Below are 27,006 nucleotides of genomic sequence, written 5' to 3' on the forward strand. Positions count from 1 at the left end.
TTACTGTTAGAATTCTTTTTACTGTGGCAGGTTTTAAATCGTGTGTTTGCAGTGTCTAGACTTGCATTTTTTCCAGGTGCCTGAAGTGGTCGTCTTCTGTAGGGTATTGTGAATGTCTTTCTCATGATGACTAGTTATTATCTTAAGCAGTGATTCCTTTCTTCTGTTCCTCTTGCATTGTTTTTGTACATACTGAATTTAAAGACGCTGTATGCCCAGATTAGCTTAGCTAGTCAATTCTCATTCAGTAAAAACCCTCCCACCCACATGCCTTCGCAATGTTATGTTGCTTCACAGGTGCTTTTAAGTAGACACTACTAATGGAGGTTTTATAAACTTCCAGTAGGTACTGAACTTGTTTACCCTCTGCTGTTAATTTAGAGTCAGAATCAGGCAAGCGTTTCACATGCAGCACTACCAAACCTGTATAAAAGACCAGTTATAGAAGGACTGTCGCCCTACCCCATCTTCAATTGCATGTTATTTCCCACTGAAAAATCACCTAAGACCACAACCTTTGTAAGTGGTCCATTGAGCTGTCAGTTAAAGACCCCTGACGGATTGCGCTGTGCGTGTTTCTCAACCAGCTATTCTGCACTTGCGGTTCATCTTTCCTAGTGCAATTATCCCGTTTTGCAGTCACCCATTTTTTGCAGCAGTCCTGGTAAGGAAGTGTCAGGGTTTTCGTGGAATGCTGTGGGTTGGAATTCTGATTCCATGACCTCAGCGCTGAGCTGTGAAATGCATGATACTGGTACACTAGCAGTGAGGCTGATGGCTTTTACTTTGATTTGTATTTGAATGTCTCTGTTATGTTATCACTGTAGGTTGGAGGCACGAAGGCTGGAGTAGTGCGATTCCTAGGAGATACAGACTTTGCGAAGGGAGAGTGGTGCGGAGTCGAGCTTGATGAACCTTTGGGAAAGAACGATGGGGCGGTGGCTGGAACCAGGTATTTTATTTAATGGATTTATTTTTTTTATTGCACGCCTACAACTTACTCACCTTCTCAGTTGCTGGGGAAAAGCAGTTTGACAACTTCTAAGCAATGCTTCAAGTAAACATTCTTTGAATATCTGTTCAACCCTGAAGTCTAGGAGTGGGAGAGCTGCTTTTAAGATTTAGAGTGACAACAATTGAAGTTCCAATTAAATTACACTGTACCTGTGACTAAAAAGCATTACTCTTCAGCTACAAATTATGATTTCACCTTGCGTGCGCTTTTAGGTCTGGTTTGTAACAACCTCTTGTTTTGTATTTGATATTTGTTATTGTTGTGTTTTTTGTTTTAAACTAGGTACTTCCAGTGCCAACCCAGATATGGGTTATTTGCACCAGTCCATAAAGTAACAAAGATTGGATTTCCATCTACAACACCAGCCAAGTCAAAAACACCAGCACGGAAAGTGCTACCTACCCCGTCAGGCCTGAAACGAAGCCCCAGCTCCTCCTCCATCAGCTCCCTCAGCTCAGTTGCTTCTTCAGTGGGAGGCAAACCCAGCCGCACTGGCCTGGTAAGAAGCACAGAGAGTGGGTGCATTCAGATACTGGAGCCTGACAGCATTACACACCACTGTAGGGCCTTTCCTTTGTGTGGCTGATCTTTTGCTAACTCAATAGACCTGTCCATTCTTATATTCTGATGTTACCATTGACGTATGGTTTTTATAAGTTTTGCATCAGCTAGAATTTTAGGATAGAGACTGATCTGTGTGTAACTCCCGCACTGCAGCTCACAGAGACCTCATCCCGCTATGCAAGGAAGATCTCGGGCACCACAGCCCTGCAGGAGGCGCTGAAGGAGAAGCAGCAGCACATCGAGCAGCTCCTGGCCGAGCGGGATGTGGAGAGAGGCGAGGTCGCCAAGGCAACCAGCCACGTGGGAGAGATCGAGCAGGAGCTCTCGTTGCTCCGATCAGGCCATGAACAGGTTACATTCATACACCCCAGTCCTGTGCAGGGCTTGATTTCATCTTCTTTAGGCAACAGTATTCAAAAAGTATACAATATGATTTGTCATTGCGGGGTTATTATTCATCTCTGGTCACTGTTAAATGGAATAACAGTTGCAGTTCCATTGCCAAAAATTCTCATTCAAATTTTTTAAAAATATTGAAACGAAAATGTAAACGTTTTAATTAGGCAGCTCTCACCAGATCGTCTGACTTGCAGAAGTGAAGCACCCAGTCACACCACATTGGCAGGCAGCTCTGTTCAAATTCTGCTTTTATAATTAATTGAATGAATGAATGCTGATGGAATTGAACTTTGCCTGTTGGAGCGAATCTGACGGTTCTTGGATCTTGAATGTTATTTTGTCGAGTCTCGCTAAGTTTTTAGTTTTTTGTTCAATCAGTATGTGTTGGAAATGGAGTCGAAGATGGACCAGCTGCGCACGCTGGTGGAGGGGGCAGACAAGGATAAAGTGGATCTGGTCAACCAGCTGGAAGAGGAGAAGAGGTAAGGGACCATCAGTATGCTGGCAGGCATTAACACTTCATACCGCTTCTGAGGAATTAAATAGTTTGATGTTACGGAAGCAAACAGCAGATGCCACTTTGCATTTCTTTAAATGTGTGAAATTCACCAGACCAGCATGCTTAAAATGTTTCCTGCTGTAGTGAACCATCGCCTAGTACTCTAGAGTGGATCTGGACCCTGGACAGGTTATGTAAATGGAAACAAAAAATCTTGCATTGCAGTACCCGAAGTGACCAGGTCTAATGGGCGTCTTCACTGTGATCTCTCCTCCTAACAGGAAGGTAGAGGACCTGCAGTTCCGGGTGGAGGAGGCTTGCATTACCAAAGGAGATCTGGAGGTAAACATTCCTCTGCATTGCCGACCCCCAGCTGTTCTAGAACACTTAGCACACGCCAAATGGAAGAGAGATATAGGGAATTGCAGAAAATAAAGAAATTACAAAACAAAATCAATGTCCGTTCCAGAAAACAAAGGCGTCTTTACTGAGCTTGGAGCCTAAAGCTGAGAGGCTGCAGTGAGGGCAACCCTTCTAACCCCTGTTAATGATTCCTTTTTACCACTCGAATGAGAGAACAACTAAATCTTGCTTTGCTTTTTTAATACCTGATCTCCAATGAACATCGCAATTATTAAAATTAACTGAGGATCTAGAACTTCAAAACTGGCAGTCTTTGGTTTTACAGTAAGAGACACTATTTTTCGAGGGGGGGGGGGGGGTGTTTTGCAAGTAAACCCCATTTTGAATTTGTTAGTAAAATTGTTCATAGTTTATAACCTGAAAGGGAGAATTAGAAAAGTGTAAAGCAAATTTGAGATTGTAATTCAGAAACAAAATCTGCTGCTAATTTGTTACGCAAACAGTGCTCATGATTTCTGTAGAGATTTCTAAAATATTTATAATTTTAGCATTGTTATTACTTCTTTTCTGAATATTGAATTATACTGGGAGACGCATGTAAAATAAAAGCATCTCCAGGTCCTTGAGATATATAAGGCAAAAGTAACAATATTTCTGGAACACATAACATATGATGGTACAACATCTTGCACAGATTTGCTGATTGAGCTCAGAAAATAGCCAGGATTGCTCCTCTTAAAAGGGCTGCCAAAGGAACACACTACTACTTAGTGGACGATGGCTGTTAGGTTAGCAAATAAACGAGAGAAACGAGATGTTTTAAGAGAGCCGAACTCTGCCAGTTTTCTCAGCAACTTTGGGTGTCTTCTATTGACCTGAGCAATAGTTACTGAAAGAGGTACTCTGTGGCATAAACAACAATACGAACACAAAGAACCGTGGCCTTAACCAATAGCTGATCTATTTATCCACCTTAAATACTCAACCCAGGAGATTATATAAAGGTAACATCGTTGATAAACCATTCAATGAGGATTCAATACGAGTGCCTTCATCATCCACTTACATTGAAACTCATTTCAACTTTTAGTTTTTTTCTGCACAAGAGAATAAAATGGGCTTTTGCGCCATTCATTTTGTTTTTATATTGCCCAGTAATAGGAGATCAGGAGCCTGCTTTTTTTTATAAACTTGCTAATCCCAATAACTTCAGATCCTGATGCTACTTTTTATAATCCACTGAAAGTATTAATCTTGTTAGTTTTAAAAATAAATAAGTCAATCAATCACTATTAGGTACTGTTAGGCCAGTAGTTACTTTATAAATCACATATATTGTTAAAATATTTCCACAGCAATGCCACAGGTCCATTCTTTCAAAGACACTCTACGTTGAAGAACAATTTATAATGCAAGACAAATTCTCATTAATATTATTACAAGACTAACTGCGCAGTTAGTTCTTTCAGCATTCTCTTTAATCATTGTGTGCATGTTGCTTTAAAAGTGCAATCTGTGTGTAATAACTCAATGATGTGTGTCCCTCTCTTCAGTGAAAGTATACTTTATTACAGTGTTTATCATGGTATTTACATTTTGTATTGAGTGATTGGCCATGTGTATAGCAAAGCACAGTGTGCTGTAAGTGGAATACCATACCATTGTCATTTAACAATTATATATATAAAAAATCCAAATTCTTCTTTTTTTTTTTTGTTATTTTTTTAAATTCCGTTTGCATTTTTTTAAATTATTATTGAACTCATGCATTCTGATTTTTTTTTTAATTTATTTTTTTAAATGTGAGGGTTTATGGTATTTTTAGATTAACTACTATTCTAATTAAAACTTTGGTAATACTTTACAGCAAGTGTCGGTTCGTATGAATAAAGCGTTTTATAACAGTGCTTATGTAAACGGGATTATTGTGAATTAACGATCTCTTCATTGGAATTCTGTAGCAATATCGGTTTATAATAAGCATCGGAATTCCAGACACTTTGTAAAGTGCTATCACTAACTGCATGATTCCACCTTTTGCCGTTTTTTTTTTTTTTCTTCTTGCAATCATCCCATTTGCTCACTTATGCCAAACCAATCCATTCCTCGAAGCATCTCCCTTCACCCCTCCCTCTCACCCGCTCCCCCACTGCATCCCCTCTCCTCCTCCCGTGTGGAAGGCGCTGGCAACGCGGCCTGCATGCTGCCTCCTGTCGTGCCGGCATGTGATGGTGGCACTGGTGTGTTCTCTTCCTCTTCCTCTTTACTAACAGACGCAGACCAAACTGGAGCATGCCCACATTAAGGAGCTTGAACAGAGCCTGCTCTTTGAAAAGACCAAAGCTGACAAACTCCAGAGAGAGTTAGAAGACACTAGGGTAATGGATTTTGCTCTGTAAATCTGGTGATCTTGCAGGTCCTCATAGGAAGCCCCTTCATCAGGTGAAAGTGGATTGTGGTGGAACCCTCTTTCGAATGGGGAAGGGACTCTCTGTGCTGTCTTGAAAGCTTGCAAGTGTAAAATCTGATTTGAAAACAATCGTAAAACATCCTTTGTGAGTAACGTAGATCTGCTCTCATTTTTGTAGAAGGTTTTCAAGACTGACCTGGGACTCCCATCATCAAGTTGGTTGTGGATTGTGCAAATCTACTGCTAAAATGATGAAAGGGGGACCTGGGTTTTTCTGAACGCTTACAACTGTCCCCTTTCTACATTACTCGCTTGGATTCTTGTGACCAGCGTGGCACAACTACCCCAAAATTTAGAAACAAATGATTTCAGTGTGAGCTTGAGTTTTATGTACAGTGTGATCTATTTTTTGAATATGTTGAGGAAATATTAATGGAAGACTATTAAAAAATGAATATATATATATATATATATATATATATATATATATATATATATATATATATATATATATATATATATATATATATATATATGTGTAGGTTAGTGTGTTGTTTTTCAACTAAAGTAAATGTTTGAAACAGTGTAGGTGTCTTTATAAATTGACTCCAGGTCCAGTGCAGGTAGTCCCTCAGAACAATGAGTAATAAAAATGTACTTGTTGAGGGGAGCTGCTAACCTTAGTTGAATTGTGCGCCAATAACTTCCAAGAAGATGGGTACTTATCCTAATGGCATCAGTTGAAAGAGACGCTCAAGGTGAGCATTGAAATTAAATCTAAACTTCATTACACCAAAAGAGGACTTCATTTCAATTCAGAAGCTGAGGCAGAAGATATAGGTCAAGAAACAGTTTAGTGATGCCTGCTATAGAGCCGAATGGGCGTTCTGTATTCCTAACGCATCCAAATGAAAGCAAAGCACTTGCTCATGTAATTCTGTATTTCAGTTCTGAAATGCGTTCTCTGCAGAAGTTTGAGCGAGGAACTCGAACCAGTGGTAGTTCTCTTGTCTGCTTCGTATTTCTGAGAGTCTGACTTGGGATTTCATATTTTCTTTTTTTTTTAAATTTATGAATTCATGTATTTATTTCTTTATTATTTAAAAATAACGTAAGACTACTTTTATAGACTTTCCGTCAAGGGTGTCAAACTCAAGCGCCAACGGGCCATCTGAAATCGCAAATGAAACCAAACACATTCCTTCACAGTCGTGATGTCACAGCCACTTATTTACCTTAGTCTTGTTGCTACATGGTTCTAAACAAACTTGTGTCTGATCTGGATCTAGTATCAAATACCAATAAATAAATGCATTTAAACTAAGTGTTAACTACATCCTTATGCAAGTTTGTGTGTAAGAAGTAAAATACTGAATAAAACAATAGCTACATACAGGTATCCTTAACTGAATGACTGGAGGAATCTATACGCTGACGTTCTCTGTGCTTAGCATTCGGTGACAAAGAATTAACCTGTGCAGTCATACCCTTTAAGAAAAAAGTAATATAAGGAGTAAAAATAACTAATGTAATGTTTGTGCCAGATCTGCACCTATACATTGTCATCTGTGCAAAACATTTCAAAGTAGAAAAATAAATCACAAAAGTCTGCAAATTTTGCAAAGCGGGCTGAGGTGCAAATTCTTGTGGTGTGACTGTTTGAAGCCGCCGCCTTGAACCCGTTTCCCACTGCTCCCTGGTGCCTTGCCTCCTGCTTTGAACCTGCTTCGCTCTCCTTAGTTGCCCATCAGATTCTGTCCTTTGTCCAGCAGCTTGCTCCTCGCTTTTCTGTAGCCTTGACTTAGTTTGAGCTCCAGGTCTCAGTCTCTCTCTTCTTTTAGTCCTGTTTGCAGTGGTGTCTGAGCAGATTGGTGGGGGTACTGTATCAGAGTATTGGGTTTCAATGCCTTGCCATTTTATATTGTAATTCATTTGTCTAACTTCATTTCTCTTCAAATACCAAGTCCTTCTCTAGGACTGTTCTTGCACTTCTAGATTTAGCCATCCTAGTCCTGTGGGAACTTGTACAAAGGTGGTGTGGCATTGTTTCCAGTCTCAGTCGTTGCCTGTTTTGGAGCAGGAATGCACGTTCAGGGTCTGTTTTGGAACAAAAAGCTAAACTGGGATGGCCTATTGGGACATGACTTTGACACCCTAAGTGCGTGTACCCCTTTCCAAACAATCTTTTTCTGTAACAAAAAAAAACATTACAATGTTCTGTAGGTAGCCACTGTATCTGAGAAGTCCCGCATTATGGAGCTAGAGAGAGATCTGAAGTCCCAAGTGAGAGAGGTGTCTGAGCTCCGCCACAGACTGGAGGCTTCCAGGGGGTCAGGCGAGTCCGACACTGCTGCTCCGCTGCTCGAGGAACTGAGCTCTTTGAGAGATCAGCTCGCCTCTGTAAGCAAAGATCACCAAATCGAACTCCGTGCCTTAAAAGAAAAACTTGAAAGTTCAGAGAAGGCGCGTGAAGCGGAGCTGGCCCAGCTCCAGACTGACCACAAGAAACTCTCCAAAGAGAATGAATCCTTGAAGAGCAAACTAAACCAGACCAGACAGGAGAACTCGGACGTCATTGAACTGTGGCGTTCGAAGCTGGAGTCCGCCAGCGCTTCACACCAGCAAACCATGGAAGAGCTCAAAGTGTCCTTCAGCAAAGGGGCCAGCGGGCAGGCCACAGAGCTCGTTGAGCTGAAGAGCACTGTGGAGAAGCTGAAGCTGGACCAGAAAATGAAACTTGAAAATATCAGAGCGAAGCATGTCGCAGAGAACTCCATGTGCTTCAAAGAGATCGAGGACCTGAAGACCAAGCTGCTGGAGGTCACCGAGGAGAAGGAGAAGCTGGTGGAGAACCTCAAGACCAATCTGGAGGACATAGAGGAGCAGCACCTGGTGGAGATGGAAGACGCCCTGAACAAGCTGCACAACGCGGAAGAGAAGGTAAAAGAGCTGGAGACGTTTGAGACAAAGGCCAGTGAGCAAACAAAGGCCATTGAGACCCTGAAGCAGGAGGTGAGGGCCGCGGAGGGCAAGCTGAAGGATCTGGACTTGCTGAAGAAAGCACAGGAGGAAGGTATGGTGTTGATCAGGAGCCTGGAGGAAAAGCTGGAGGCGGCTCAAGCCTTGGTGGTTTCTCAGGGCAGCAAGGTTTGTACCATCATATCATGTGTCTCCATCTTTGTTTTCCTGACCAGTTCCTGCACGTTCATTACATTTTTGATTTGATCATTTTTGTGTTATGTTGTGTTTCTGTTTTTAAAAAACATACATATTTTTTTAAATTGTTGATTTTTTTCATTTTGCAATTTTCCTCCATTCGATCTACCCATTACACATCAGGCTAATAACTTTGCCAAAGAGCTTGAGGTAAAAGATGAGAAACTTTCCAGTCTCGAGCAGAGCCTGGCTGCATTGAGCCAGGACAAGGCATCTTTGGAACAGCAGCTGCAGACTTTGGTAAGTAAATTGGCACAGTTTACATTCGACAGTGAGGTCATTGAAATGGTATTGGCAAGTCCTTATATAAAAAGAAATAACGGGTCTCGAAATATAAATGATAATTGCAGATATATCCTTCAAATCAGCAAGCTGTATATCGCTTTCTATTTATTTTGACTCCACAGGTTTGTGTCTCTCACAAACAGTACTATATATATGTATATATATATACATACACACACACACACACACACACATATATGCACTAATAGGGTTTTAAACTGTAAACAAAAAGCCTGCTGAAGTAGGTGCAATGTTCTTGACACAGTGTTTAAATAGCATTACAGTAGGCGTTACGTCACACAGCACCCTCTGGTGGGATTCAGGGGATGGTGCTGGTTCTTGTTAATAGTTTGTGGTTTTCAATGTTCTTGCATTGTCCTTGCGGTTTGTTAAACTGTAGCTTGTTTGTTCTCAGTTGTTATTACAAAAAAGGAAAAGAAAAAAAAGACAAAACAAAAAGCCTGATGTGATATGACAAGGAAATTACATTTCTGTTTCTTTGTTGAATTAATACAGCGCTTATTAAGCTAACATGTATATGTTAGTTTTTTTTGTATTACAACTGTATAAGTTGGGCTTGAAGTTTTCAGGTTTTATTATTGATCACATGACATCCCTTTTCACTTATTTTGAGCTGATTCTGTTTCCTAATTAAACTCAGAAAGCTGTTAATTACAAAACAATGTCACTTTTTACCTTCGGGTCGTGACCGAGCCTGATTTCTAGTTCACTTAATTTTTGTTTCAGACAGACGTGACGAATTACTTAATTGCTCATCGCTGATCCTAAGTGCTTTTGGTGTTTTCACTTGTTTTGACAGTGGTCCAGACAGATTCTTTCTAGCGTAGCACTGATCGCAAGTCCATCCTTTTAAAATCTCCTTCCTTTGTAGCAAAGCAAAAAAAAAAATCTTAAACCCAATCTTTAATTAGTAGTGTGCTCATTATAGGATGCAGAGACGGCTTAGCAACTACTAATTAACAATTAAAGGGAGGAAGATCTTTAGAAAATAAAAACTGAGAAGTTCAAGCCCTAAATGTGTTGCTTTTTTAAAAATACATTTATTTAATTCTAGCCTTTATAAACAGAAATACTGTTAACCACTAGGTGGAGATATTTCCTTTCTAGTTTTATTTTATGCATTCAGCCAAGCTGTTTACTGTACAAATTGAACCAAGTCATTCAAAAGTAAGTCTGTTCCCAATATGGCAGTTTTAAATAATTGAATACTTCTTGAGACTGGATTCTGTAACTTCTGTAGGATCCTCGACTGTCTGGAGTTTTAGTTGCGATTTTGACTGGCTTTACGTTAAAGAAAACAGCACAGATATTTTCTTCTGGACCTTTTGTATTGTTTATAGAAACAGCACCTTGATGGCACAGCAGACGATCACAAGAAAGTCCAACAGACTATGCAAGGTGATTTTATTTTGTGTGTTTCGTTTAGTATGCTAGTACAGTACTGTGGATTGGTATTAGGAGTCTTTCTTTTTAAAAAGTACAACCCAACCCAAACAGTTTAAGGTTACATTGTGTAACGTCTAGCGTCTAAAATCGTTTCACTGAAATGTAATTCTAGATTTGCAGAACTTCCTTCTTCTTTCAGCATCACTTGAAAAACTCAGTGAAAAAGATGAGCAGTGCTCGTCCCTGTCCAACGAGGTGACGGCCTTGAAAACTAAACTTGCAGGTGGGTACTGCTTTTGTTTTGGTCTTATTCACTTATTCATAGTTAAACACTGGACTACGTAAACAGGAAAGTTTATATTTTATGCAGATTCTTATTATTTTTAAGGTTTATCTAAAACAATGTTTTTCATTCCATCGGCATGTTCTCGTGTTCTCTCTCTTTTTTTAGAAATGGAAAGGAAAATGAAGTCCAGCGAGGAGAGAGCAGAACGGCTGACCAAAGACAAGGCGAAACTGGAGAGCGACATCACCGAAACGATGAGGTCATCGGGGGACAGCTCCGCCCAGCTCACGAAAATGAACGACGAGCTTAATCAGAAGGAAAGGTACATAGGAAATAGGCTACAGTAAAAATAAAAAAAGATCTGAATACAGCAAATGCCTTTTAAATAGAAAACATGTCAACGCAATCCCTAAGGGGATGTAGGGTATGGGGGAATCTTTATTCCATGCTGTCCACATTAATGAATGGATTTCAAACTCCCTTCTGGCTCAGAAAGACAGTCCCCTGAATATTTACACGTTTGCCTGCTTTGCTTTGATGATCCAACACCTTTTGATCTGTGCGTCTTGTTTTCATGCTTTAGAAAGTTAGAGCAGCTGCAGACCCTGCTTTCAGAGGCCAATGAAAAGGCAGCCCAGATGGAAGAGAGCCTCAAACAGGCGACGTGCAAAGCAGAGCAGATCCAGCTGGAGATGAGCAGGAATCACCAGGCAGAGGTGAAATCCATGCAGCAGAGACTGGGAGAGATGGTAAGACTATAGAAGAGCAGCCAGAGGACGTGTGAGGTCTAACCCACTACCCTATACCTGTATCCACCAGGGTTCTTATTCCTGTGCCCAGTATAACGTGAAAATAGACACTGCATGAGTGAGTAATGACTCCTGAGGCTCATATTGTATCAGGCTCTTATGTATATATTTTTGTATTGGTTATTTTTGCTAACGGCTGGACAGTTGGTCTCTCAATTGCAATCACCGTTCAGGACTCAAGGAATTGCTATTATGAGCTGCACCATTAAGTGCAGTAGACAAGTAGTCACTTCATTGCTGCTTTTTTTTTTACCTACCTGGATGAGTTACAAAAGGGCTGCATTACATGTTTCCCCCTATAGGAACAGATAATCGAGAAGAGCACTGCCCACAGCAGGGACTTGCAGGTCACTCATGAGAAGACCCTTGCAGAAGTGACTGTGCAGAACAAGCAGTTTGTGGACGAGCTAAAGCAGAAGGCACAGCAGAGTGATCAAGCGCTGGCGAGCGCGCAGGGGAGGATCAGCGAAATGGAGGCCATGATCGCCGAGCTCAAACAGCACAAGGAGCAAGCTGCGGTAAGCCCTGCGCTTTTGATTCGCAATCAGTTCAAGTCCCGTTTTAGAGAAGTTTAAGGAATGTGTATTGCCATGCAGCTGCCCTTACAGTTTGGTTAAGATGTAGTGCTGCTCGAACTGATTTATTTGATTGTTCAGATTGAGCGCTTCATAGAAATCAGGTGCTGACAATCAGGTGAGGGTCATTGGTGCTAATCAGGCTAACTCACCATTCAAAGTGAACACTTGAAGAAACAGCTGCTTGGACTTGTGATAATTGCTGCTTTTCTTACGCTCTGTGAAGAACAGCAATCAACACAAACCCATGCCACAGTTTCTTCACTGGTTTCACTTGGAGTGGTAAATTAGACCAGTCAGCACCCTCGAAGAGAGTGCTTGAACCAAATAATCAAATAATGGGCTTGTGCAGCACTAGTTAGAAGCAATCATAACCACACTGTAATTGGTCTTCACTGATTGGAGTGAAAGTGTCAGGACAGTGCTATGTAGATATATGATTGAATGAATACTGTTGTTACTGTTTATTTTTTCTGTAGTGATGATTATTTTTATTTAACTGGCTAGATTACCTTCTGGGCCTATCATTTATGGTTATATATTCCAGTTGATCACATTTATTTAGCTGTGCTGTTACATTCACTGTATGCGTTGACACACATAAGGTTTGATTGTAGCTAGTTAAGGGTGTTTATACAAAAAGGCCTCTGTGTTGTTATCCCCTATTAAAGAGTAAGTAGCTGGGTTCTGAAAAATATAGCGTTACACATCCCCACGTGTTGCTACAGCTGTTTAAATAACATACCTGTCATTTCTTTTCATTGTTAACATCCTGACAACTGTAATAACTTTTCTGTTTTTAAAGTTATTTTCAAAATAGCCGTTTAGTGCACTGGAGTTTGAGATCTGTCCTCTAAATCGCTGCAGGAAAAGCTATTTTAAAAGCTTTTCTGTTCTGTACCACATCATGGATCATTATTGCAGTGTTGACAATATGGGCAGTAATTCTTACACTATATTTTTCGGAATCCCGCTACTTGCTCTAAGTGCAAGTGGTTTTAGAATTGATTCTGCATTCGTTTATAAGTTACTTGCTTTGGTGTGTGTGTGCGTGCTTGCGCATCGGTGACTGTAACCCATCCTGTTTGCATTTTTCTGCTTAACTTCATATTTGTTTGACCTTCCTTTCCCGTCCGTTACTTCTTTTTATTTCTTTAGTCTCTAACATCTGAGCTAGCATCAGCCAAAGCTGTGGTTGAGCAATTAACAGAGGATGTGAGAGAGTTGAACTCCGAAAAAAACAAGTTCATGCTAGAAGGAGAGAAGCTCAGGTCTGAAAGAGACTTGCTCGTGGAGAAAATATCGGATGTGGAAATGAAATATTCCGACCTGGAAAAGAAGCACCAGAGCCTGCTCTCACAAAGCGAAGAGCTGCGAGGGGAAAAGGAAGGACTGACATCAGATAAAAAGCAGTTTGCTCAGGAGGTAGAGAATCTGAAAGCAGAGATTGAAAAGTCAGCTGCGGAGACAGAGAGCCTTCAGACCTCCAAGCTGGAATTGATAAGCAAACTGGAGGAACTTCAGAAATCCATCGAAGCCAGAAAGGTTGATCTTCTAAAATATCAACAGGAGATTGAGCATGAGAACACGGCTAAGCAGAATCTGTTGGCAGAAAATGAGGAGATCACCAAACAGAAGGGTCACATCCTTGAGGAGCTGAAACACACTCAAGAAAAAGCATCACAAGAGCACAAGAAGCTTGTGGAGGAAAGGGAAGCAGTGGAAGGCCAGAAGAAGGTGCTGCAGGTTGCACATTCTGAGCTTAAAGGTCAATACGGCGCTTTAGAAACAGAGAGGGAACATCTGGCTCAAATAAACTCAAAGCTGCTCTTAGAAAAAGAGAAACTAGAGAAAGACAAAGCAGACCTTGACTCAAATCTGCAGAAGACTGTCTTGAAGAAAGACGCCTCAGCAGCCAAAAATGAAGAGCTTCAGAGCCAACTGAACAGCGTCAAGAAGGACCTGGACAAGTCGCTGCAAGATACTGCTGAACTCCTAGCCTCCAAAGAAAGCCTGGCTAAACTCCTGGAAGAAATTAAGACCAGTAGGGAGGTGAAGGATTCCGAGCGGGTTCATCTGCTTCAGGAAAAAGCTTGCTGCTCAGAGGAGGGTGTGTGCTGAGAAGGAGCAGCTTCTGAGACAGAGGGAGGAGACTTCAGAGAAGCTCCGCCTGTTGGGTGAGGAGGCAGATGGCACTCAAGAGAAGTTCCGGCAGGAGAAAGAAGCCTTCGGTAGAGAGAAAGAGGCTCTCCATCAAAAGTGGGTTGAACTCGAGAACAGGTTCCAGGCACTGCTGGAAGAAAAGAAAGCCCTGGAATCCAAAATTGAGTGTGAAAAGGATTCCTTCATGAAGGGAAGAGAAGATCTGATGGAGAAGCATGAGAAGGAGCTCTCGGAGAAGGCAGGCTTGGCTCTTGAGAGGGACCAGCTTGCAGTCAATGTTGAGAACATAAAAGGGGAACTTGAAAAATCAGCCCGAGAAAACGCTGACCAGCGAGCGGCGAAAGCCAGCCTGTCTTCCCTCTTGGACCAGCTTCAGCAAGGTAAGGAGGCTGTTGAATCGGCACATGTTTCCCTCCAGCGGGAAAAAGATGAACTAAAAGCACAGCTTCAGAAGGAGTGCATAGAAAAAGAATCCCTTGTGAAAGAGAAGGTGGACCTGGAAGAGAAGTGTCAGAAACTAGAAACAGCAGAGTCAGCTCACGTGCAGGGTGAGCTGACTCTCGAAAGGGATGCTGTTCAAATGAAAAAGGATTTCCTCATGGCCCAGCAGATGGTGCTTGGGGACAAAGTGCAGTCGTTGCAGGAGAAAGAGGATCTTGCTGTTCAGTATGAAGACCTGCTGTTGAAGAAAGAGTCCATTCTTAAAGAGAAGGAAGAACTGGAGTCCCAGCAGAAGCACAGTGCTGATGAGAAACAAAGTCTACTGGCTGAGAAGGATGGGCTGGTGTCCAAGATTAAGGAGCTGCAGAAAGAGGCTGAAGCTTTGTCTCAAGAGAATGCTAAGTTGCATGCTTCAGGGTCCAGCCTCTTGAAAGACTTGGATGCCCTACGCAGCAGCCAAGAGGCGACGGACACTGATTACACCAAGCTGCTGCAGGAGAAGGAAGACCTGAAGGCTGCTCATGCAAAACTGCTCTCCAAGAATCAGGAGCTTCTCAACAAGAAGCAGCAATTGGAGCAGACGCACAAGGACTTGTGTGAAGAAGCCGCCACTACCGCCAAGGACAAAGAAGAAATTTCAGCCAGGCTGAGTGCCGTGAGCAATGAGAAAGAAGCCTTGATTAAAGGGAAAGAAGACTTGAAGTTTCAGCTAAAGCGCAGTGGGGATGAGAAACAAGACCTTGTGGCTGAGAAGGACGGTCTGGCTTCCAAGATTGAGGAGCTGAAGCATGGAGTGGAGGCTTTGGCTAAGGAGAAGGCTGGGCTTCAGGCCTCGGAGTCCAGCCTCCTTAGGAAGCTGGAAGCACTCTGTAGCAGCCAGCAGGCGAAAGAAGATCTTCAGGCAGCTCATACGAAACTGCTCTCCGAAAACCAGGAGCTTCTCAAGGACAAGAAACAACTGGAGCTGATTTACAAGAACTTGTGCGAGCAATCTGCTGTCACTGCACAGGAGAAAGGAGAGTTTGCAAGCAGGCTGGAAGAAATGAAGACCAAGAGAGAGTCCCTGCTCAAAGAGAAGAGGGAAGGGACCATGAAATTAACAGAACTTGAGGCTCTTCACAAAAGTGCTATTTCAGAAAAGCTTGAGGTATTCAGTAACCGCTACTAACAGACCCACTAACATGAAATGGCTTTGAGGTTCTGATCTTTCTCTGCATGGTTTGATTTACTAACTGCGAATACACTGTTGCTTTTAATCTTCTACAGATGGATGGTATGAAATGCCTAGATCACAGTGGGCTAATTACCACCATAATTCAGGACAGAAACGCGGTGTTACCGTCATCCTTTTTCTGATTTTCTGTTAAGATGTTATTAATGACATCAGTTGAAAATGTTTGTGGATAATAGAAGATTTCATGAGCAGAAACAAAGATAGTTATTGGTATACATTAGCATTGTTTTTCCTTTTTATGAGAATGGATTTGACAATATTTTCAGCCCACAGGATATGTTAATCCGTTTCTGATGAGTTCATTGACCCTAGCAGACACCTATAGCATAATGAAGAAGCCCTTTTAATAAGCTTTAATGGGATTGTATATGTTTTTTGCCATCATTATAATCCTCTGGTTTTTCATTGCTATATAATGTAAATAAAACATTTGAAGAAAACAGTACCTTTTGTACATACTAGCTAAGTCTGTCTGCTGGAAATGAACTACAATAACAAACCCCAATTGTTTTTCAAAGGCATTGCATTAAACCTGAAATTAAAACGAATTATGACCCTGTACTGGTTCATAATTTGTCACGTGATTAATCATTGCTTGCAAAACCAATGCCAGTTCCAAAGAGAATACTTTTTATATGGGAACAAATGCTGTATGAGAAGATAACAATATGATGAGCTATAAAATATTCGTCATTTGCTGTAAGGCGTCTTTAAAACAGACATGCTTTTAGAAAACCGTTTTTAATTTTGAATGTGATGGAGGGGAAGCTCTTTTGGGAACGTGTTTTATTAACGACATGTTTTTTTTGTACGCAGGCTGCAAAAACAGCTGATCAGGCTCTGCACTCCCTGGACCAGATAACCAAGGAGAAGAACGACGCCCAGGCCTCGCTGGAGGAGACCAAGCAAACAAACCACAAACTGCAGCAAGAGGTGAGAAACCCTTTCTATAGGGCGCTATGGGAAAATATATTGTGCACCACACTGTGTGTCCTGCACACGCACTACAACCCCTGCAGTTTGGCTGAAGCGAACAGTCTGACTTTTTTAGTTTTTACGCCCCTGAGACTTTGTTACATTGAAACGCTGAAGTGCCAAAGGCATCATGAAACTACACTATAGAGAGTTAAAAATGAATGGGAAAAATAAACCTCTACTTAAAACCTGGTTTTGTGAACCTAATTCTTAAACATTTTTTAAACTTGCTGTGTTCCCAGCGCTTGCTCATTTAAGAAGCTATAGAGTCTTCATTTCTAGTGTGCTGTTGGCTGGTTTCACAGAACCTGATTAGCACTCTTCTTCAGTAAGGTAGTCAAAGATATAATCTGGGCCTGTCAAAAAAATGTGTACGATATACAACACCAGAATGATCCTTTAACTGCACGCCAGTGTGGAGTGAATATTACCCTTATATATTTTTGCACAGTATTTTTTCAGTTCTCTCATGGTTATACTATGCATTTACCATAGTTTACCCTGGTTTGCCAAGTTTCACCATGCCTCGCTTTTCTTTACAGTGCTTACCTATGCTTTACCATGCTTTCACTATCTTTATTACACTTTGCAATGCTTTTACTATGGGAAGCATTTTTGGTTACTGCCAGCCATCATGAATAAATACAGTTGCATAGTGTTACTGTCCATACTGATGCAAATCTGAGGACTCGGGCATAAAAAAAGAATTTCAGATGCTCTCCTTCAGGCTTGTATAACGTTAAAGTAGCTGCTGTTAATGATGCAGAGCCTGGGGTTGTTATTCACAGAGGGAATTGCATTTGTAGGATAACTGGCTGTGTGTTTTCACAGGAGCCGTTAAACGAAGGCATGCCTGATTATTTTTAGCCTCTGTCAGGTCAGGTATATGAAATGCATTTAGTGTGCTTCTTTCGTGCTTCAAGCCAGATGTTGGTTTCAGTGATGTAATAGGGAAAGCAGATGGGAGATTAGAAGCAAGCCAAACATAAGAACTGTATCCTGCAGCATCACATGCCAGGTTTGATACAGTGGATGCTGTTGGTTTTTATTTTTTGTTTATACTATAGAAAAAACTTTAAACTTTCTATTAAAACTGTCTTGCAACCATCATAACAGATGGCACCAATTAGCACTTGCGATTTAGCTGCCATGAAATGAAAGTGTCTAATGGATGCACTGCTGAGGTGTAATAAAAGGGTTACTTGAGCTGAGAAGAGCTGAGCTCTGACAAGGTCATTTCCAGCAGCAATCTCCAGTCCCTCTCCTGCCAGCCTGATCTGTTAGGCTGAGTCTACACACATCCAATTACAGTTGCTGCAGCTTGCTCACTTTTGGGTTGCTATGTCTCCCAATGTCAGTCACCAGAGATAGAAATAAGGCTCCTATTACATAGCAGTTTGATCCATTCCTGGTTTTACTAATGGACATTATACATTGTGGCGAATCAAGCTGGGGTTAAAACCTGGAATGGGTGAAATTACTATGCAACAGTTTTATTTCCATCTGAGTCCCTGTTTGCTTGAAACCACACATGCACTGAGATATATTTTCCATTCTGTAGGGACACATTGGAGTCTATTAGTTTGATCTCAATAGCACAATGTGTTTGAAGTGTACTTATGACAGGTGTAAAATAAAGGTTTGGTCCCAATTTCAATATTAAGATGGCAGCAGAATTGAGATGTTGAATAGACACCACTATGTGTAATAAATGCATAAGTGATCTGCTTTGTGGTGCTATAGTAAATGTTTAAATACGTTCATGCAAATAAACTCTGTAGCAATGCTGACATAGGCAGTGCCAAATATGCTTTTTTTTTGCCAAAGAATCGGGAGAATGCTGTCATTTTTAATTATTGCATGCATCCATTTGAATTACCACCTATAATAAGATTTAAAATATAATGTTTAAAGGCAGTTATGCCAGTAGCTGCTAATTGTAAAATGAAAATGCTTTTAAGAATATCTGCAGATTGTCTGGAACTACATCATCCATGGGTTCTGTTAATTACTGATTTAACGGAGTCCATGTGTATTTTCTTACTGTGCATCTGTAATAATTGGAAAGCAGTGTTTTGATGGGAATGGAACCTGACGGCTCCCCAAGTAATCGCTGAAGATGATGTGTTCTTAATGCTGGCAGCTGATTGGCTGAGGGAGAGATCAGGGTCTGTTGGCTGCTGGTAGTATTGGCGAGCTTGACTCTCATCAGCTGGGGACTGAACAGAAGCTATGTAAACCAGCGCAGGAGTGCTTGCGTTCTCAGGCGAGTGAAAAAGCAGAGACTGAGCGCTTGCTTGTACAGCACAAGGAATTCATCTGGGGCACTCTTGTATTATTGATAATATTATTGCTTTACTTGAGAAATGGACATTACAACTTTGCAGCAAAGGTTGTCCAGCTTGCATCTCTCCCATTGTAAGGTACTGTGCGAGTGTTAGATTTTGTTATAGTTTATGAATCGAAAATGGAGTTCTATTTAGAGTTGGTTGTGTGCTTTTAAGAAATAGAACATCTTAAAATAATGCAGAAAAAAGCAGTGTTCTGGATTAAAATATAAAGCTGGTGCTGACAGTATTTGTAATCATGACTTTGTTTTCATATGCTGCTGTAGATCAGTTGATGTAATTCAGTACGTTCGTTGTCACAATAAAAACGTAACAAGCAGTTTTACACCCGAACGCTGTACTGGTTGATATTGAAATGTGCAGCGGCAGGGTCAATCCACATCCTCAATAAAAGACTCAGGGGTGGGGGGTGTAGAAATGGTAAAATAACCCTGAGAAATGAAATGGCAAACGATTCGACCAGTGTTTCTAAATGTCTTCCAGGCACTTGCATTTGATCAGTTTATTGTGAGGATTACTAGTGTTAAATTAAACATTCTGTACAATGTCTAACCAGTTTGTGCATTTCTGTATTCATTTAGGGTTACGGTTTTATAGTTTTTGTTTTTTAACTTTTATACTGTACATTGAGAAACATTTTTAGTAGGTATTGCAGACCAGTCCGGTTCTATTTAATGCAATATACTGCATGGGCTTTAAACCTTCCAGGTACTCGCTGCTCTCGTCGGTCAGGTTTTGACTCAAGCAATATGGATTGATTTATTGACCCTCAGCTGTGTGAAAATAGTTTCGATTGTAAAAAACCCTGTTTTAAATCCACTGCTGTAACTTGGGGCAAGGTCAACCAGGCAGAAACATTTTCTAACTGAAGTTCTGGTCATTAAATATTGACGAAATTCAAAAATAGATGCTATGTACCAGTGCTTTAAGATTAGACTATTAAGGCTGACGATAGCATGCTAAGGTTTGTCTTAAAAATTATCTTGCATTGTGGCTTTTGTCAAGAGCTTCATACTTTGTAATGTGTGTAATTAAAATCAGCTTTTCTGAAATGTTTGTGAAGTTGTGTAATGTTAAGTAGTTGGATTGGGTATTGTTTTGTTCATTCTTACACTTTTACACAGTAAACTTATATTAACCATCCACTGCTCCTCGTTGACCCTTTTTTTTAAAGGATAAATGCCAGTTTCAGTGTATTTGTACAGAAATCATGTTTTACCTCTTACAATAATGAGAACAACTCTGCATGCTGGATCTGTGAGGTTCATGTATTTGTACAGATCACCTGCTCCCAATCATACAAGAACTGTTTCAAGAAAAGAAAAATTGTACAATTTAAAGCTCCATTTTTTGCTTTTAAAAATCCTCTAATGGTTGTTCTGAACCAGCGTTTAGATTTGTCATATGCTAACAGGTTCCATGTGATCAGTGATACTGTGTTTATCCCTCTTGTTTTTAGCTTGATGCATTAAAACAACAGAACTCAAGGTTTCAAGAGGAGCTTAATCTGTCTAAAGAGCAACGCGGATCAGAGAACAAGAGGATAGACGACCTCCGCAAGGAAATGTAAGTACAGTGCTTCCTATTTCCTGAAATATCACCATTATCTGTTCTTGCACCTCTTTATATTTTTTTGGGTCTGGCCAGAAAGAGCTTGAATGTGTAATTCTCTCCTTATTTGCAGCTGCAGCAAGGTGTGTGTGTGTGTGTGTGTGTGTGTGTGTGTGTGTGTGTGTGTGTGTGTGTGTGTGTGTGTGTGTGTGTGTGTGTGTGTGTGTGTGTGTGTGTGTGTGTGTGTGTGTGTGTGTGTGTGTGTGTGTGTGTGTGTGTGTGTGTGTGTGTGTGTGTGTGTGTGTGTGTGTGTGTTTGTGTATATATGTAGTAAATGACATCACAAACAGATTTTAATAGAAATAAGTGAGGTGTAGTTGCCATGGCATCCAAAAGCCTAGTTTTGAGCAAAAACATTATTTGGATATAGATCTAGCTATACACTATATAGATATAGTCCCTTCAGTTACACTGTGTATAATTGGACCGTGGTAAGTTGATATATTCTGCATTTTTATAATGCATGTGTTTGCAGAGCAGCTTCTTAATTAAATTCAAGGCAACAGCTATGGCAGAATGTAGTTTGTGCACGCCGGTGCAGTACGTGAAGTGAAAACTGCCTTTCTGTTGTATTCCATTTTGTATTGTGTACGAATGTTTGGGTAGTAGACCCATTAAAGTATGATGCTCTGTCCTGCAGCCTGCAATCAGTGATGCCAGATCCTGCCAGCCTGCATTACCGTTTGCTGTATAGTAGAAGATTATAATGGGAGCCTCATTTAAGAGGCTGTGTTGCTGTGCAGTAAGAGGAGCATTGCAGCTGCTGTAGAAGGTGTTGCTTTGTGATATTGTTGATGCTTTGCTCTTGCGGTAGCTGGATGGTTCATCCACTCACGCTGAGCTAAAATGTGTTCCTTTTCTCTTACTGTTTTCACTTGAATTGCATGTGTGGCCTATTAAAGTCATGGTTCAATTAGACAATCTAATTTGCTTATATGGACAGTTTTCCAAGATTTTCAGTTAGCGGTTTGATTTCATGCACACAACAAATCATAACTACAGAAGCAATGGGGTGTGATAATGAATTTGCACACTACAGTAGGTGCTCCCCGATCATGCAAACAGTTTGCAAAAAGCACTAATGTAGTGATGTGCAGTTTTGAAATGTTATTTTACTGCAGGCATGCTGAAGCATTCATCTGCTTCAATACTTCTGGTTATTCATTCTTCTGCCTTTCAATTACTGTACACACCTGTCATGAGACAAGCACTCTGAGTCTTTTTTTAGAAATGCTTTTCGCATTTTTCCCTGTGGCGGGTCTCTGAGCATTTCTAGAACTGCAGCATTTTTGTAAAATACATGCTACTTACTGTATTTTTATTTATTTTTTTCTTCCTGAGCAAGTTAGCAAATAGAGCAGCTGCTGATTTTATGGTGCTTGGTGTATCTTCATTAGGAAGTAGAGATCTGTGTGGATTTGGATGTGAACCAGTTTCTCTCTCTAGGGCTTTAGTAAGCGTGGTGTTAGTTTAGTAGCACGGCATGTTTCAGGCATATTGAATTCTGTAAATCTAATTATGCATTTTCGAATTCTGAAAGTTGAAAAACACAATGTAGAAGCTTAATGTTCTAAAAAAATATGCTGCTTGTGGTGATGGCTCCTTTTAACTAGTGTTCTGCCAGTTTCCATGGTGCATCAGAATGGGAGCGAGTCTTCTGAGAAACTCAAGATTTATTTTTTTACTTGTGTTGTTGCGTTCAGGCCAGCTGGTGTAAGTTTTGTATTGATAAATCAGAGGTCAACCACACAATCACATACAACAACTAGCTCCAATCCTCTCGGGTACTTCAGCTCTGTGTGCATGCAGACACTTTGTCCCATTCGACTTCATTAAAAGCATGTTATACCAATGCAGAACCTTGCTGAGATGCAGCCTCCACACCACTCAATGGTGGAACTGCGGCCTAGGATTTATACAAAAATGGGCCATATGTTGAGTAATAAAAAAAAAAATATATATATATATATACACATATATTTAATAAGTACACCTGGGTGAGACTTGTTTAGCTGAACTAGTTCTGCTAAGCTGTTGAACAGTGTTAAAGGGCAGATTTAAATTAAGAGGAATAATAATTTAAGCAGCTGATTTCTCTTCCAGGGAAGGATTGCAGGTGGAATTGCAGCAATGAGATCCCAGCGTTCGCATGCATGCAGGAATGCACATGCACAGAAACACCGTACATGTAAATGTGTCTTAAAGATTACATTTAACATCCGATTTGCATGTGTTGACCTAGATAAGTGCAGTTGATTTCCTCCCCAGCTGTGACGCAGATCGTCTCCCCTCCCGCTTTTCTTTGGCTGGGTGGGGCTAGTTTCTATAGTAACCGTGGCCTCACTTGTCTTTCCAGCGAGGAGCTGAAGCTGGAAGCATCTCGGAAGTCTCAGCATCTCTCAGCTCTGCAAGAGGAGAACATGAAACTGTCTGCGGAGCTGGGCTCGAGCCGAGAGGAAGTCAGCAGCCATCAGAAGGTACGTGTGCGTCAGCCTGGAGACTATGTACAGTACAGTGTAGGGACCACGGGTAACACAATATAGTTGTGAGTGGTGTGTGTTTTCTAAACCATTCAAATCTCTTTGTGGACTTACGTGTGTGTGTGTAGATGTTTACAAGGACAGTCAGCAACTAGGTACACACATTATTTAAATCAATGCATCTGACTGTAAATAACTGGAAACATTTTACAGTACAGTTTGTGAGTATAGGTTTGTAGTCTGCAGCCTAATTAATAAACTTTAATATTTTGCTTTTGTTACTGTTTATGCATCTTTTTAATGCATCTTTTTTATTAATTTAGATTGAAGTTATTTTTTGACCCAATGTTAACACCACAAATCCAATTTCGAGGTAGTGATTTAGTGATTCGTTTAGCTCATTTAAAAGTATCTTTGTGTGGTGTTGACTTCAGTTCAGGTTTAGTTTGAACTTGATCGGATGCATATCGTTTTCCACCTCTGTCCTGCACAAGCCTGAGCAAATAAGGGAACACTAATAAAGAATCACAGTGCATTGGATAACCTTTGAGTGACTGCCGCTGGTGTGCCAGCTGCACAGATGGCACAGTTGATGCCACGTTTGATGAAAAGTGCCGTTTTTTCAAATTTCAGAATAGGTGCGCCATTTAGTATTGTTCTACTGCATTTTACATCAAATTGCATAAGGATGTTCTGGCTTGTAAAATTGTAGTGCCGAGTGAAACAGCCAGATGTGGTTACAGTCAGACTTGTAGAAAAGCTATTAGTAGATTATTAGTGTTTTAATCCTTGCTAGAAATGAGAACTGGCAGTAAAGTACCCAGATGTACACTGAGGCAGAGCAATGCTTTGGACGGACACCAGTGCTTAGTTAACATTTCCACAGCACCAGTTCTTTGGTAAACTTCAATATCCAGCAGTGAAAGCACTGGCTCCTACAATATTCTGTCCCCGAGACTCCAGTTTTCATGTTACTGTGTCTTTTCTGTGTTCAAACAAACCATCTGTATAGCAAGTATCTGGACTGTATGAACGTATGCTAGCACCTCCAGGACTCCTTGTAATCTCAGAGAATTAGAGACAATATATGAAATGCTTTGGTTTCACTCGCTAAGTTAGATTGCATTGATTTCTAAGAGAATTAAGCTGGAACCGTCCCAAAGCATCAGAGTGTCTTCTTTTAATTGGGCAAGAATCCAGATGTTTTAGAAAACAGGAACTTCTGAGGTTCCCAAAGTGAATTCTTTACAGGTCCTTAGAATAACATTGAAGCAGCACTTCAAGCTCCCATTCAGGGAGTTCATTGAGGTGAAATAAGAGAAGCTGCTAGGAAATGCGATTTCTATAACAAACCTTTCTAGAATTGTACGTGTCCTGCACGATCATTTACACGGCATATCAAAAGAGAAACGTTTCGATTAATGCTGAAATGAAAGGCACGCTGATCATCGGAGGGCAAAGTGCTGCTGCGTGCGGGCTAAGGATTTAAATACACTGTTAGAAGGAGCTGAGGTGTGTGCACCTTCCATTGCTTCTTATATGAACATTGTGAGGTCGAGCAAAGCAACAACACATTTTAAACTGCGTCCTTTCAGGTACCGGATGTGCGACCATGTATAAATAGAATATCTCAAAAAAAAAAAAAAAAAAAAAAAAAGGAAAATTGTAATTTATATAAAAACTTGGCGGTGCCAAGTTTAGAGAGTTTTATTTATTGAGATACTTTTTTTTTTTAATACCAAATCTGTAGCTAAGGACCACTGTGATAAATGCATTAGAATTGCTTTCTGACTATTTAATACTGTGCCCTGATGAACGAGTGTCAGTATAATTAATTACAGGGTAAATCTGATCTGTAAACGCCATGCTGTGACAAACAATAGGGAATGCATATTGGCTTGAGCCTCTTCCAGTCAGTAATAAGAGCATTGCAGACCAGCCCTGTGTTTAAATGAAACAGAAAAAACACATTCGGAAATGGTACCTGCCATGGCAGGTGCTTGCAGAAGCAAATTCAAAGAATCATTCTGTAATTAATTACATGGAGTCTGTCATTGAAGCATGTTGCATAGCCTTTTCCTTCGCAGGTTTAAAATGCTGTTTGTGTTTTTTTTTTTTTTTCATTTGTCATCTTTCTTAGCTTGAAGAAGAGCGGTCTGCCCTTAATAATCAGCTGCTAGAAATGAAAAAGAGGTAAGAGGAGTCTGTGAGCATCAACTAGCATAATTACAATGCCTGTAATTATACCAGGATAATGGCACTTCAATTTGTGTCTTCAGATTTCTTTATCCAAAAGATTCTGACATGGTAGAAAATGAAAGCTACATATATGATGTGGAAATGCTGGAAGTGTTGACCCGAATGTATGCAGTGATTGCATTTTCACTTTTAAATGCATTTATTCTGCGTGGTCTTTTTTGAACATTTTGATATGAAGATTTCGGATGCATAAGCAAGAAACACGGACAGCATTTCTGCAATTTTTATATAAATCGACTGAAATAAAGTGCTTATCTCAGGGTGTTAAAGTACAGGAGGAAAAAAATCATCGAATTCATCAAGTATTCTACAGATCAGTAAGGTATTAGTTGTGTTTTAATTCCTGAAGAGGGTTTTTTTTTTCTAAAGTTAATTTGTCAAATAAAATCACACCTTTTTTGTATAAAGATAAAAGGTGCTCCATTAACCTCACACCCCCCCCCCCTTTTTTTTCCTTGGCTTCATTATTTTGTTCGATCCTGAAAAAAAAATAAACACATTGTCTATAAAGATACCTATGCATATGCTATTTAAAATCAGTTTTAAACGGTCATTTGAAGTGAGACGTCACTGTTGGAAGTTTTCACGATGCAGTACTGAAATCTTTACAGCCTCTGGCTATATTGTTCAATAGCAATTCAACTAAAACGCATGGATTTGAAATGTCCCATTGGCTGTGCAGTGTGCCAGCTCTGTGTCTCGGGCTCATTCCTGTAGCCCTGAACATTATTTCAATAACGGACAAGAACAAAGCAGCACTCTCCAGGAATTCAACAAAGAGACACATGTGTCTTTATTATTTTTCAAATGGTAGATTTCACATATAGTGTTGTTAGAGTGACAGTATGTACAGTATTTAGAAATTGTTTCCTCATAAAGCAATTTCTACTTTACCTGTCCCGTGTAGTGTAATGCTGTGGGTGTTGTATCGATTATAGGTGTTTAGTTGTTAACCCAAACTTTCTGTGTGGCTAACCTTTTACTGACTTTGACTGTACTTCCAGTCCTTCTCATTGCTCTCCTGTCTCTCCCTCTCCTAATCTTGCTCCTCCTGCTATATCTGTCTGTCTTTAATGGTAAGACTGAAGAAAGTCTATCCACGTTATAAATAACGACTACTGTTATTATTTTTTCAAACTTAAAACTGTTGTACATATACTTTTGGCTGCAACCTTTCTTTACACAGTGTCTTGCTTGTTGTAAAATATTCCAGCAATTTTTTACAAGAACATTTTTAATGCAAACGTAGATCCCGTCATGTTTCTAACGTGTGCTTCTTGTTATCTTGCATTTTCTAAAGCTTGCCCAATAATACTTTAAGGTACCTGCTTCATTATTGGTCTGTTTTATAATTTGATAAGCTTCATGATATGGGGGAAGAATCTGGGAAAAAGAAAAATGTAACAATTGTCAATTTTTAAAAATTTATTTTTTTATTTCAGTAATACATTTGAGACTCCTGATTTTGAAAAACCACTGTTAAATACATTGTGGCTCAAATATTCCCTGAAATCAGATAGATATTAAATCAAGTACATCAATAGAAAGTAGTGTTTGACACTAATGAATGTATAAAACGATTCCTGGGGTTCCCACATTCTTTGCATGGCTTTACCTACCTCTCGCACCAGCATGATTACCAGCATTCATATATTTCTGTGTGCTTT

At 40.3% G+C, this 27,006-nt stretch overlaps 1 protein-coding gene across 1 annotated transcript in view; it reads left to right on the plus strand.

Moving 5' to 3' along the window:
* The first annotated feature begins 691 nt into the window (after positions 1-691).
* The window catches only part of LOC121300256 (CAP-Gly domain-containing linker protein 1-like), a 32,098-nt gene continuing 5,783 nt past the window's right edge, over positions 692-27,006 (plus strand). The window contains 21 exon segments of the mRNA XM_041228757.1: positions 692-700; positions 828-952; positions 1,298-1,514; positions 1,733-1,930; positions 2,357-2,460; positions 2,759-2,819; positions 5,114-5,218; positions 7,474-8,397; positions 8,590-8,706; positions 10,113-10,170; positions 10,358-10,441; positions 10,610-10,766; positions 11,028-11,193; positions 11,556-11,771; positions 12,987-13,918; positions 13,920-15,579; positions 16,483-16,599; positions 20,449-20,555; positions 22,957-23,077; positions 25,221-25,273; positions 26,640-26,660. Of these exon segments, the coding sequence (XP_041084691.1) occupies positions 692-700; positions 828-952; positions 1,298-1,514; positions 1,733-1,930; positions 2,357-2,460; positions 2,759-2,819; positions 5,114-5,218; positions 7,474-8,397; positions 8,590-8,706; positions 10,113-10,170; positions 10,358-10,441; positions 10,610-10,766; positions 11,028-11,193; positions 11,556-11,771; positions 12,987-13,918; positions 13,920-15,579; positions 16,483-16,599; positions 20,449-20,555; positions 22,957-23,077; positions 25,221-25,273; positions 26,640-26,660 (5,552 nt within the window).

Source organism: Polyodon spathula, chromosome 25 (assembly GCF_017654505.1).
Source record: "Polyodon spathula isolate WHYD16114869_AA chromosome 25, ASM1765450v1, whole genome shotgun sequence".
In the NCBI taxonomy this organism is placed as follows: domain Eukaryota; kingdom Metazoa; phylum Chordata; class Actinopteri; order Acipenseriformes; family Polyodontidae; genus Polyodon; species Polyodon spathula.